The sequence below is a fragment of the Motacilla alba genome, chromosome 27 (genome assembly GCF_015832195.1).
Source record: "Motacilla alba alba isolate MOTALB_02 chromosome 27, Motacilla_alba_V1.0_pri, whole genome shotgun sequence".
NCBI lineage: Eukaryota > Metazoa > Chordata > Aves > Passeriformes > Motacillidae > Motacilla > Motacilla alba.
In genome coordinates this window covers 208,908-222,310 of record NC_052042.1, presented here as the reverse complement: position 1 = coordinate 222,310, position 13,403 = coordinate 208,908, and the positions used below count along the sequence as shown (strand labels likewise).

The 13,403-nt window shown below is 52.5% G+C and overlaps 2 protein-coding genes across 14 annotated transcripts in view; both read left to right on the top strand.

The window, feature by feature from the left end:
- The window catches only part of TLK2 (tousled like kinase 2), a 43,128-nt gene extending 39,281 nt beyond the window's left edge, over positions 1-3,847 (top strand). For 7 of the 13 annotated variants that reach the window (XM_038162915.1, XM_038162907.1, XM_038162908.1 and 4 more), the window contains 2 exons: positions 623-730; positions 1,199-1,372. In XM_038162915.1, coding sequence (XP_038018843.1) covers positions 623-730; positions 1,199-1,372 — 282 coding nt within the window. Of the gene's footprint in view, positions 1-622; positions 731-1,198 lie in introns of all 13 variants that reach the window. The other 6 variants (XM_038162914.1, XM_038162916.1, XM_038162910.1 and 3 more) reach the window with 2 other exon arrangements.
- A 6,746-nt stretch (positions 3,848-10,593) lies between these two features.
- The window catches only part of MRC2 (mannose receptor C type 2), a 28,733-nt gene continuing 25,923 nt past the window's right edge, over positions 10,594-13,403 (top strand). Inside the window, exon 1 of the mRNA XM_038163070.1 lies at positions 10,594-10,708. Within this exon, the coding sequence (XP_038018998.1) occupies positions 10,594-10,708 (115 nt within the window). The remainder of the gene's footprint in view (positions 10,709-13,403) is intronic.

Below are 13,403 nucleotides of genomic sequence, written 5' to 3'. Positions count from 1 at the left end.
CTGAGGTTTTTGGTTCTGGTCTTGTCTGTGACAGTTTCCATGCCCTGAGTCTTTGTTGGTCTTGATGGCTGCAAGTGCTTCGGTGGGGGAAAAAAAGTAGGTACAAAGATCTACTTTAGAAGTTTTTAGGATGGCTTTTTTGGAAGGGAAAAGTGTGGATGAGGAAAAGGTGATTTGTCACCTTTATGACAACAGGAAAGATAGGATGGAGAAGGGAAAGGAGTCCATGGGCTCTTGCTTTCGGGAGTCCCTGGTAACTAAGCCAGGGCTATCACATGTGCGGCTCAGTGCTGTCAGTCAGACACGTGGAACCATCCCAGTGGAGATGAGTGGGTGAATGTCTGCCAGCTCAGAAGAATGACAAATGCTGTAACAGACCCACAAGGTCTGGAAGCAGGTGGAGATCCCTACTGGCAAGCCAGACATGTTCCAGGTTGATCCCTTTTGTTCAGTTGAGCATGGGAGCAATGTGTCCTGGTCCTCTGGTATCCACAGCACCTTCCCAGCAGTTGTGGGCTGCTTGCCTGGAAAAATGCTGATGTCAGATGATGATAAACAGTAGAGCTACGGGATTTTTATGCCTGTCACCAACCTTTAACAACTTTTTTCTTTCTTTTGGTAGCCCTTCGGTCACAACCAGTCACAACAGGATATTTTGCAGGAAAACACAATCCTGAAAGCTACTGAGGTGCAGTTCCCTCCAAAACCAGTGGTCACACCAGAAGCAAAGGTAAATCTGCTTGAGGGTCAGGCAGCACAGGCAGTTCCAGCGTCCTGATTTTCATAAAACCAACAGGAGCCCTCTGTTTAATGCTCACCTATCACACAGTCATCAGTGGCTTTGCATGTCCCATCCTTGGAGATGTTCAAGGCCAGGCTGGATGGAGATCTGAGCAGCCTGGTCTCGTGAAAGGTGTCCCTGCCCATGGCAGGGAGGTTGGAATGACATGAGCTATAAGGTCCTTCCAATCCAATCCATTCTGTGATTCCATGATTACTGCAGCTGTCAGGCTGAGCATTGAACACTGGCTGCCTCTGCCATGCTTCTCCTGGTCCAAAATGAGATTTAGTGCAAGAGCTGGGCTGTGTCTAGGGAAGGAATTTTGGCACTGGGGTTGTCACATTGGCCCCGCTCCCAAAGAATCAAAAGCTTCCTGTTTCTGTCATAGAAACTAATTCTTGCTTTGGGGTGCTGCAGGCGTTCATCAGGCGGTGTCTGGCCTATCGAAAGGAGGACCGGATAGATGTCCAGCAGCTGGCCTGTGACCCCTATTTGCTGCCTCACATCCGCAAATCTGTATCCACAAGCAGCCCAGCTGGAGCTGCAATTGCATCAACCTCTGGATCATCCAATAACAGCTCTTCAAACTGAGACAGAGTAATAGGCCAAAAACTGCTTGAGAAACCGACAAAAAGACTTTCAGAAACACCTTTGGAACAGAGGAATCCACAAGGATCTCAAGAAACCTGTACCAGGTGCTTTTTTCTCTTGCTTTTTTCCATCCATAGAGCATGACAACATCAACTCATCAAGAAAGCCTTCAGCATCTAGGCCAAGCCATGTGGATAGGAGATGGCTTGAGGTTTATCCAGTCAGTGACCACAAAAGGGTGGCTGCTCTGAGCAAGGAGGGGAAACTCAAGAAAAAATACAAAAAGACATGGTTCCATGTACTGTGAACTTCTGAACATGCAGCCTTGGGGAATCCAGGACGCCGTGTGTGCTTCATATGAAGAATGTGGACTTTGGAAAAAAAAGACTGGGCTAGTCCAGTATTGATATTTAAACATTGTTCTTTTTCTTTTAATAAAGTTTAGGTAACATCTCCTTGAAAAGCTCGAAGCACCAAGGTTCAGCTGGGGATGGTATATGACTCTTTGCCCTTTGGAGGGGAAAAAAGTTGATCCTGCCTGTTCATGGCACTAGAGTTAGTGTTTTACCCCTAATTAATTTCAATTTTTTTAAAATAACCATTTTTTGGAAGAAAACAGTTTTCTGGTCTCAGTGAAACCCGTATTAGCAGGTTTGTGGCAGTGTCCATTCTGCAGCTGGTGCAGCTTTCTGCTCCTTTGGGATGGCCTCTTAGGAATGATTCACCTTCTCAGGAGGGTGGTGAAGCCCTGGGAGGACAGGCCTGCGTCATTCTGTGATCAGAGTGGATCACAGCTCAGGCTGGCTCAAGGTCTCAGCTGCTGCTTCATCGCTCTCCCAACGGTTGCACTGCTTTAGTGTTGAAGCGCTGCTGTTTTTGCAGACCCAGCCCATCATGCTCATACTGCTCTCCACACTTGTGAGCCTGATCTTGGCTGGCAGGCAGAGAGCAGGTGGGGATTGAAGCAGGGCTCAGGTGTCACAGGTGTGATCTGTGCCCACACAGCTGTCTATTGATCTTGTTCGTGTTAGAGTGTTCTGAAGCTGAAGCCTTGTCTGCTCCTCTCTGTTGGACGACTTGGCAGCAAAGCTTCCTCTCTCCCTCAACAGTTTTCAGACTTGCTGACTCATGAAACTTGCTGCCATCACTGCATCCGATTTCAGATGGCAGGGAATGAGATAATGTTCTTGAAAGGAGCAAACACCCTAATTATTGTCTCCCTCCTGTAATCTGCATGTGGAGGGGTCTTGTACCTTCAGCTGGATCTGCCTGCTGTGAAGTGGGAGCCTCCCACTCTACTTCCTTTTCCCTCCCCCATAGAAGGAAAACTGAAAACACAAGAAGTGCAGCAATTGAACATGTGGCAGCCAGGTTGGAGTGCTCCTAACATGTGGCAGGAGTTCTTAGCCAGAAATGTTCAAAGTTGCAGTGTCGAGGAGCAGGGTTTGTCCCTGGGGAAGACGAGCCCTGCACTACTGCAATTCAGGATGGTGGTTAAAAAACAAACCACCCTGTGTGCACTTCCCAACCCAGTCCCTGGACCACTGTGGGCTGGGGGATCCTTTGTGGGACGGTTCCAGGATTGTACCCACAGCTGTGGCAGCCTGTGGGCTGTTTGGGTGGCTCTGTTACCCCACTGGCATCTCCTGGCAAGTGCTGTTGTCCATCATGCACTCAGAACTGCCACTTGTTCCCCTTATTGTAAGCCATCATCTGCAAATACTGTGCTTAAACCTGATCAGGAACTTGATAACTGAGAAATAGAGCAGTCTGTTGGAATTACGCAACAGGCCAGGGAAATGGAGAACTCTAATGCTTTGATTTTTCTTACTATTTTTGTAGTGACTTTTGGGCTTTTAATTGGATTTACTCCCTTGCAGCTGCATTTAGGGTGGTGTCTAAACTGCTGTAGTGTTTTATACAAAGAACAGAAATACTGCATCTTTAAATCCTCCGCCATCCTCTCTTAGCCCTTTCCATGCCTGCTGCTCTAAGCCAGAAGTTAATTGTCCAGCAAGGAGCTTCAACATGTTTATTAAGCCTCTGTCAGGAGAAATCAGGGTTGGTGCTTCATCCCATTTGCCGAAACTGGTGATTTGGTATCTGTCCACATCGGGGAGAATTCTAAAAGGGTTTTTTTCTATCCTGGTCCCATTGTTTCTTGGCCATCCAGTGTGTGCATCTCTGTGGGTGTGATTAGTTTTGTGTCAGAAGCATTTATTCCTGCTGTGTGACACCCATTCGGGGCCAGGGGACAGTGACGGCTTTTTGGGGCTGATAGCAGGGAAGAACCCTGGTAGAATTCTGGCTGCAACACTTCCCTTGTTAAGATGGGTTTCACTTCCAATAACAGACCCTATTGCCACACTGTTCATTTATTTAAAGTGTATGAAGAATTTGTAACTTAAACCAGGCCAGACTGTTTTGGCTCTACCCAACAGATGAGATATGGATATTAAAATAAGTTTTAAGAAACTGATTTGCTTGGCTTTTACTGTTTTTCTGCTCTTGGCATTGGCATGAGCTCTCTTGCAGTGGCTGCCACAGAGATGACACAAGACCGGATGAGGAAGGATGGAGGAAGGGTTTATTCCATAGCTCAGAGCAGTGAGATCTCTGCATCAGAGGGGGAATTGCTGAAAATTACTGAGTCACCTAATTTCTGATATTGATCTTGTCCTGGAACATAAATTAAAAAGCTGAGGTGGATTTGTCCCTCATTTTCTGTAGAATAGCAGTGCCATTTAGAAGTCATATATGTCGAGGACATAAAAAAAACACCTTTTCTGTTTATGAAAATCTCTGGGTCACAACCCCCCATCCACTCCCCAGCCCGTGGACACCCAAGTCTTCCCTCTCAGTCACCCACAATAACCACCCTGAGCAGTGACAAAACTCAGCTCCTTTAATTTCTTGGGGGCTGGGCTTTGACAGCTTTACAAAAATACACAACAGAAAATTAAAAAGGATGGTGGCAGCTGAAGATGTTGAGTCTGTTTGTATCTGGAGTGGGGAGTGCTGGAGCCCAACTCACTCTGTTGCTCCTCCACAGGCATGTGCTGGCCATCCCCAGGCATCCCTCAGGAGCCAGGGCTGCTTCCTCAGATGAACAGTCACCAGGCCCCAGGTTACTCTGCAAACTTGACCTGACCTTCACTGTGCCTGAAGTCAAACTCAGTGAGTGCAAGTGAAACCAAACACTGAGCGAGCTTGGCTCCCTCCCTGCTGCTGCAATTGATCATTTCCAGTCCCCTGTTGCAGTTCAGATGATGTGACACAGAGCTGGGGCAGGAGAGGCAGCAGTGGTGCTTCAGTAGCATCAGCAGCATCATCATTGTCCTGCAGTGGGTAGGCAGGTTCCCACACACACAGGGACCTGTGCAACAGTGGTCTCGGCGCAGGGACACACCCTGACACCCGCAGGATCAAGATTCACCAAGGGACTGCCTCGCTGGATGCTTTGCCTCCTACATTCGCAATTGGGAGTCATGCTATAAATGAGCTTCTCTCTACTAAATGGGCCAGTCCCAGTTTATTTTGTGACCTGCCAAACCCACAATGTGAGCTTTGCAACCACTGCCACTGTCTGCCTGGGATCTGCTGCTGGAGGATGCTGTTTTATGGGTGCTACACAAGCTTGGCTCAGGCAGCCTTAAACTAAACCTTCCTACTCACAGCTTGGAGGAGAACAGGAGACTGGAGTGTGCAGGACCATAATTAGGCACAACCCTGACAACCCACCAAGCCTGGACCTAACCTTTGCTACCACATGCTGATGCATCTTTGCACTGAGACACTGATTTTCCACGGCTGCACATGGCTCTCCCTGTGGTCTCTGCTTCTCCCTGGCCCCAGTGCTGCCTTTAGGGGCAGCTGGGTACCCCCTGGCCATCACCCTGGGTGGGGGCAAAAGGCCAAACAAATGCAGAGCAGCTCGGCTTCTCATCTCTACATTTCACACCCAGGAGCAGGCTTTGGCCACAAGGACACTATTGTCTGTTCTGGGAGTGGGCCTGAGACACACCCCCATTCCATGCTTTAGCTGCATGGGGGTGTGAAGGCTAGGAGAAGCTGCTGGCATGTGCTGATGGTGACGAGCTGCACTCTTCCCTGCTGCTCTGTGCTCCCAGCCTGCATCTCCTCTGGGATGGGTTTCTGTAGTCTTTCTTCTCCCTTCAGCTGCAGCTTGTGTTTCACTCACTCTGTTGTTACTCATTTCCAAACACATTCAGTGAAGGGGTGGCCGAAGTGCTTTGAGCTGATTCATGAAAGCTTGAAAATAGAGGTTATCCACCATCTGCCCCGCGAGTGTGGGATGAGCCTCACCACCCCCAGGCAGCCCTGGCCAGGAGCTGCTTTCCCATCCTCCCTGCTTGGGCTGCACGGATGATGCAGAGCAGTGCCATGGTCCAAATGGAGTTAAAATACAAGGATGGAGATAAAACCACAGGAATTAAGATAGAAATGCAGGGATACTGTGAGGGCAGCAAGATGAAGACAGGGAGATTCACCCTCATGTTCAGGCTAGATCTCCCATTCCCCCCTGGGCTGCCCTGGGGAACACCAGCAGCAAAGTTACAAGGTGATTGGCTCTGCTTTGCATTCAGGAGAAGAAAAAATCCAGAACTCTGCTCAGCCCTGTCCTCTCCTGACTGAAAGCTCTGGCTACGTAGGAACAACGAGCACGCACTGCCCTGTCGGCAACTGCCTTGCTCTTGGCTCAGCTCCACATCAGGATGAGGACTCCAAACCTGCTTTGTTCAGCATTGGCTCATCCCAGCTCCCACTAATCCTTGAAAATCCACGCACTCACACCCAAGCCCAGGAGAGTGGCTGGGATTGATGCCAAAACCCCTCTAGGCTAAAGGAACTGGTGAGAGATGGAAGTGGAAGGGAACGTGCCCATGGCTATGAGGTGAGGCAGCAGCAGAGGTGGAAATGAAGCACTCGGGGCCAACTGGACCATGCTGCTCTTGCTGGAAAGGGCCAGGGAACAGGGTGAGATCTTTGCTATCAGAGTGTGGTCCTATACCCACTTCTGGCAGGAGGAAGATGCTGTTCAGGATGTGCTGTCCTCCACTACTCTCCAGCTGCTTTCCCTCCCCACTCTGCAGCCCTGTTCTGCCAATTTGCTCTTGAGTCATGCAGAGCAAGTGTTTTTCTAAATTTCTTGTAAATGGCTGGAATTCTCTCTCTGCCCCTTTCCAGGAGCCCTCCAGGGGAGGCCAGGCAGGAAGGAGAGGCAACAGGCTCAGAAGGCAGCACTTCTCTTTGGGCAGCCCCCAGCCTTGTCTCGCCCCCGCAGCGGAAGGCCAGGATCTCAGTGCTGGTCTTCACAAGGCTGGAGCGCCCTGAAATTCCTCATGGCAGCTCCAAGTGAGCACATCTGGTTTTAATAAATTATTTGCAGCTTGAACTTGTCTGACTTTTCAGGGCTGCAGAAGACAGAGCAGCAAAGCGCTGTGAGAGCTGCTGTGTGGGGCACCCACAAAGGGACTCCTTTTGCAGTGCTGGGAGACAGCAAATTTGGGAAGGAGTTCAGGGGGAATGAGGCTGACCAAGCACATTAAGGGACCCTGGCAAAGCTCCATTTGCTCCTTGCAAGAGCCAAAGGGACGGTTGGGCTCGAGGCAGGGAAAGGGCCCTTCATTTTGGCCAGGATCCCTCTACTTGCAGCTGAGTCTTGAGGGGGCTGATCCCAAACATTGTATTTCAGCTCCTGGGGGAGGAGCATGGGACGAAAACAGGAGGTGCCTCCCAACACTCCCTGCTTGGGAGTGGAGCCTGAGCCACCAGCGCTGAGACCACTGTTGCAATGTTGAACCATAATGAGAAAACCAAACCCTCAGGAGCATTGCTATGGGGCCCCGATGACAACCAACATGCCTGAGGCTGTGCAGGAGCTGAGCCCCCCGCATGGTGTCCCCAGGCTTCTCCCCAAAGTGAGAAGTGCAAATGCAAAGCTTGGGGATGAGTCCCTTGCTGTACCCCCATAGGATTCCCCACCAAACTTCACATCGCAGCAAGAGGATACCAATCACCCTCACTGCCTGCTGTGCAAAGCCTGGAGCTTGGAGGGGGAGCTGTACTGGCTGTTCCTGCCTGTCTCCAACAGAGAGAGCGACGTGGTCATTCCCTGCTGCTGCTGCTGCTGCCGGCATGAGGGAGAAGGAGCCAGCAGACGCCAAGACGGCCTCTTCCCCAAGCAGTGACCTCAGTGCACAGTGCCTGCCAGATGGGTGTTGATCTTGGCCCAACCAGTCCTATTTGGGGCCAGAATGAGGCCAAGGCGGTGCTGAGCTCTTGGCAGAATCTGGCAGGTGCTGCTGGTCCCCAAAAAAGCAAAGCCCCTGACACCAGAGTCCCCCAACAGCAGCTGCCCACAGGCAGCGCTTTGCTCTCCTGGAGCCCTCAGTCCCGCAGAGAGCCATGGGCTGGGGGGAACAACCCTTGGAAGAGTGCAACAGAGCAGGACATGCTTCCTCCCTGGTCGTATAATAAATAGACTCTTAAAACCTGCCAGTCCTCAGAAGGGGCCAGACCCTTCCTTCTGAAAATTCTGAAGGCTACAGATGCTGTCCACAGGTCCCCAAATCATTTCCTCTAATGCCTCTCGCATAAGCAAACACCAAATGTGCCCCATGACAGCCCCAAACTTAGTAAGTCATGGGGTGCCTCACTGCCACTGAGCACCCCAGCTCCAAATCTCAGGTTTCTCCCCCACTGCTATGGTTGGGTCCCACTCCACGTTGGTGACACATTTTGCAACTTGCTGAGCATCCTGACTGACCTGCTTTCTCCCAACTGCTCCTGACCAGGTCAGACCTCCAGCCAAAGGCAGGCAAGTGGCTTGGATCTATCTCCAGAAATGTTTTTCAAACCTTCTGCAGGATGACTTTCACTCGAGCCAATGCTGTTTCACCCCATCCTACTGCAGTCCCACCACTGTGACCACTCCCTACGTGGGATATTGCTTTGGCCAAAACCCAGAGTTTATTTTTCCAATTAAATGACAAGATACAGATGCTTCAACTGTGGGAATCAGCTACTGACACTGAATATCTCAAGTTCTGGGTAATCCTGGATAAGCCCATTGCTCCAAATTGATCTTCCAAGGCAAGGAGCTCTCCTGAGATTGTGGCCAGAGGTGCAGTTGGCCATCCCCTGCACTCAGCCACGTCCCCTTGTCCTTGCCTGGCAGCAACTCATTAGGGCCACAGGGGTCAGACAGCCTGGAGACATCCCAAGGGAAAAACACATTTCTGCCTGATCCACTCTGTTGAGTAGCGACTCAACTGGTACTAAACCAGATTAGGAAGAGAGTAGGTAAGGACCTGTTGGCCTGTGTTGAAGAAACTAATTAAGAAGTGCTAATTAATTGCTAATCACATGCAGGATAGGGGCCTCCAAGACAGGATGAACCAGGCCAAGAAGAAGCAATCCTGCATGGGGTCCAAAGCCTTTTGACTCTGCTATGTTCCTTCTTTTGGATGGGTTCAACTTCCATGAAAGGGATGTCAGATTTGTCCAGGATGTGTGGAGGGTCCCACTCATGGGACTTCACAGCCCCATCATGTCCAGCCACTGATGTCTCAGTGGGTGGCATCCCCCTGGAGTGGCCTCCAAGTTTTTTGGGATAGGAGAGAGGATCTGGATGATTCCTTCCTCTTCCCTGGGCTATCATGCTTGTTTCCTGTGGCAGCCATGGGGGCCAGCAAGGTCTTTCTCTCAGTGCTGTTGCAATTAAAAAGTAATCCCTGCTTTAGAAAGACCAACAGTCCAGATGCTGATGTGCTTAATTAGGCCCCCCAGAGGGTTTGCATCCCCAAAGCCCATCCTGGCACCAGCCTGGAGGTCCTTCCTGCCTCACTGGGAAACAACAGATTCCTTTATTTTCTGAAGAATAGAACATGGCTGGCTCACACCCACTCCTCACCCCCTCAGGGATTTGTGTCATCTTGGGGCCAGATCCTGCTCCCTGCTCAAGAGAGCTCTGCCATCAGCTTGGTCTCCTCAAAAACATCATCTCCCCTGAATCTGTATGGCAGAGTCTGTGTTTCAAGGACTGACTGACCCTCCCTGCACTGCTCAAATCCCAGGAGAGTTTGAGGAGGTGAGGCTTCTACACCCTTAGGGATGCTCCCACAAGAATGGGCACCGTGAGCATCACCCAAATGCACCAAATGGGTAAAAAGCCAGAAATTTTACCCAAATGGGTAAAAGCCAGGAATATGCCAACTTCCAGTGTTTTCCATGTATATTGCCTCTTTGGGTGGCTTTTGTGGCCATGGGCAGCCCTGCTGGAGTGGAGGTGTGAAAATAAAAGTTTAGAAGTTTTTTAAAAGTTTTTTAAAGCCTTATATGTTCAGCTCCTGGCTGTGGAGCCTACATCTGATATTGTGGATGTTCTTTGTCTCATGCCCGAAGCAGAGCACCAGAAGCTGGAGAGCTGCACCAGCAACCCATGGCTGGAGGGACTGGGCTTGTGGTGGAAGGCGCAGTGAGCTGTGTCCAACTTCAGCATCCACAGCTGAACTGGGAGCTGCCTAGCTCGGTGCCACAGGGCTGGATGGAGGAGGATCCAGCTGGGCTGGCTGTGCTTGGAATGAGGTAACTCTGCCTGGCACCCAGAGGTGCAAACGACGATGTGTGGTGGGAGTTCAAGGCAGCCTTTGGCTACTCACCCCGGCGAGGTGAGGTCCCACGCTGAGGACCGGCGGCACCGCGGGCATCTCCCCCACACCCTCCGCCCCGTACCGGAGCATTGCGACCACCGGGGGTGTGGAGAGGGCTGCGTGGGTACTCTGCTGGGGGAGCCAGCCATCCCCGAGCATCTGCAGGGATGCCCTGGCCAGGCTGGGCTTCGTTTCTACTACTCCCCCGTTTCACCCCGGACCCCCTGCCCCAGCGATGCGCTGCAGCGGGCGGAGCCCCCCGGGCGGGCCGCGCCTCGCTCTCTCGCCGCCGCTGGGCCGGGCCCCGGTCTGCTGACGCAGTGTCTGAGCCCGGCGAGCACGCTTCGGTTTTTTTTCTTATTTTATTTTGTAACATTTTCCCCCCCTCCTTTCCCTCCCTTTCCCGCTCGCGTCCCTCCTCCTCCTCCTCCTCCTCCTCCTTCTCCCCCTCCCCTCACCCCCCTCCCCGTCCGCGTTCCCGGCCCGGCAGGAGCGGCAGGAGGGGCCCGAGCGGAGCGGAGCGGAGCGGAGCGGGTAGCGCCGGGGATGGGGCGCGGCTCGGCGGGACCGCGGCCCGTCTGCTCCCCGCTGTGCCCCCCTCTCCGCGGCCCCCTCTGCTGCCTCCTCGGGCTCCAGCTGGTGCTCGGCGCTGCGCACCCAGGTGGGACCGCGCTCTCCCTCCCTCCACTTTCCCGAGTTTTCTTATCGGGGGTAAAAGGAGGGGCGAGGAGCCAAACCACGTCGAGGACCCAGACCGGTGCTGGGGGACTTCCCCGGCCGGGCTCCCCCGGGAAGGGGGTGGCGGGACCCCGGCGGCGGCGCGCAGGGCGGGGGGGGGGGGGGGGACGGGACGCCTCGCTCTAACGCGGTTCACATCGCTGTGGCTTGTTTCCTCGCGGAATGTTTTATTTGCTTTTACTACGGTTTGTTTTACTCCATTCCTCTCCGGTCGTGGCGCCTTCCGCCACGTTTTGTTTTCTCCAGTTTGGTCGCGCCAAGTTTTCTTCCCGTTCCGCCGCGTTTTCACTCCCTTTTTATGACTCTTGAGTTTAACTCCCCGCGCCGAGCGGCCACGCAGCACCGGCCGAGGCCGGCGGAAACGCTTCCGCGGCCGCGGGAGGGGCCAGCGGGGCTCCTGGGCCGGGGGCGGCCGCCGGCCCGCTGCGCTCCGCAGCCCCGCTCCGGCCCTTTGTCTCTCCGGGGAAAGCAGTCCGCGGAGCGGGAGGTCGGGAAGGGGCCGAAGGGGTTTGTTGGAGCTTGCCGCCCTCTCCCCTCCTAACCCACTCCCCTCTCCCGAGATGTTAATCATATGAAAAAGGTTTTTATAAAATCTTTTTTTGATCGAATCGGGGCCCGAGGGGGTATTTGCAAACTTTTTTTTTTTTTCCTAGTAAGTTTTCACAATAAAGTCAACGGGTTGTATTTTATCTTTTTTTAACCTTCTGAAGGCACCATGAGCCAGACACTGGAGGCTCCTCTGCATGGCCCCTGAAATTGCCGTTTGAGACCCTTTTCATCCCAAGACAGTTTAGCCTAGAACTAAGGAACTGCTTTTGGGACTTCTTGAATTATTTTGGCTCTATTCAGAAAATTTTAAGATTTGAAAAGAAAGCAAAATTGGCTACTTTTGCCTGAAAATAACAACCGTAATCCCTTGGCCTATTTTGTCAGAGCACATTTAGCAAATCCAAAGAAGATTTGGAAGTGGCAGCATAGGAACACACTGATCCCCTCCCCCATCTCCCTTTGCAACCCCAGGGCTTTCCCCTCTCCCCTCAGTCCCACAGTGCCTGGGGCTGAGGTGCCTCACTCAAGGGGCAAACATGGGATCATGGACTTGATGACAGTGGGCAGCAATCTCATGCCAAGCAAGGGGTCGGTTCTGGCATCAGAGGAGAAACTGCTTGGCTGGGAAATGGAGAAAGTAGGAAGCAATGGGAAAGGAGACCCCTGTACTCTGGGGCACTTGGAGGAGCGGTCAGGGTCTGCTGCTGTTTGTAGACATCTCAGCTGGACTTTTCACAGCTGAATTCATGTTAGACCTCCCCATAATTTACTTGAGGGCTGTGAATTCCTCCTTCTGTGGGCTTTTAGGGGGTTATTACATTTCAGCAAGGTTTTGCTACCTTTACAGTCTGATTCTGGCTGTTTCATCCCAAAAAATGTCAGTGGGATCCAAGTCTGGCAATTCCGAGGACAGAGGCACCTCTATCCCGGCCGTGGGGCGGGAGCGGTGGCAGCCGACCCCATGCCGGGCCTGGACAAGGAACAAGGCAGCTTTCAGTGGCCGCCAGCCCGCAGAGCCATGTCACTCATGCCTTGCTGGTGCTGAGCACCCTCAGCTCTTTATCCTCCCCATCCCCACTTAGAGCTGCTCCTGCCCTGCATCAGTCCTGTTTCAGACGTGGTGGATGAAGAGGGCAGAGGATGGTGCCAGTGGAGGTGCCGCATCCAGGATCCCCCAGCACCAGCCTGGATTGCAGCTCAGAGGGGATCCTTGCTGGGAGTTTGGGATCAGGATGGAGTAGTCCCAAGAGTTCCTTTTTCCCAAGGACACTTCCAGTGGGGGCCAGCCCAGCAGACAAGCATTGATTCCCCTGGGGAGCTCTTGCTTCTTTGAGAGGTTTGTGCCAAACCCTCACCGCCGGGACAGCCAGAAAGGTGGAGCACAGCTCTTGGCCAGAGGTTTGGGGCTCCTTGCTGGGATATCTCCTTCACCCATCTGTGCAGTGTTGTGTAGGCACCCACATACCTTCTCAGGGAAACTGAGGCAGCACCTGCCATGGCTGCAGGCAGGACAAGGTCCTTGTCTCAATGCCAGGACTTGGTGCCGGATCGACTTCCCACCTATCCACTGCTCAGTGTAGGTCCTGCCATGTCAGCTGTGGGGCAAGAGAGAATGCAAAAGGGACCTGGAAAGGATTTACAGCCTGTAGAGCAAACAGAGCAACCTTTACATTCATTTCCCCCCCATTTTCCCCTTGCCTTGCATGGCAAATGCAGCCCCAAGAAATTATATCTCAATCTTCTTCAGACTGTTTGGGAGCAGAAAAAGGGGTCAGAGGTGTTAGCTTTGCTGCTGGAGCCTGGCAGGGCACAAGAGACAGTGGAGACCTCACCTCCCCACCATCTGCAGCCACAGCAGCACTGGGACATGGCAGCAGGGTCGAGGATGGTGCTTGTGCAAGAATGACAAGAGTGAAAAGAGATTTAATTTAACCTTCCATGCAAAACTGTTCAACTGCAAAACTGTCCCCTTCCCCTAAAGCCACCCAGCTGGTATGGGGACCCCAGGTGGTTTCCCATGGGGAGATGCTCCTTGACAGCATGTACAAAGGCATTTTCAGGCATTGAGG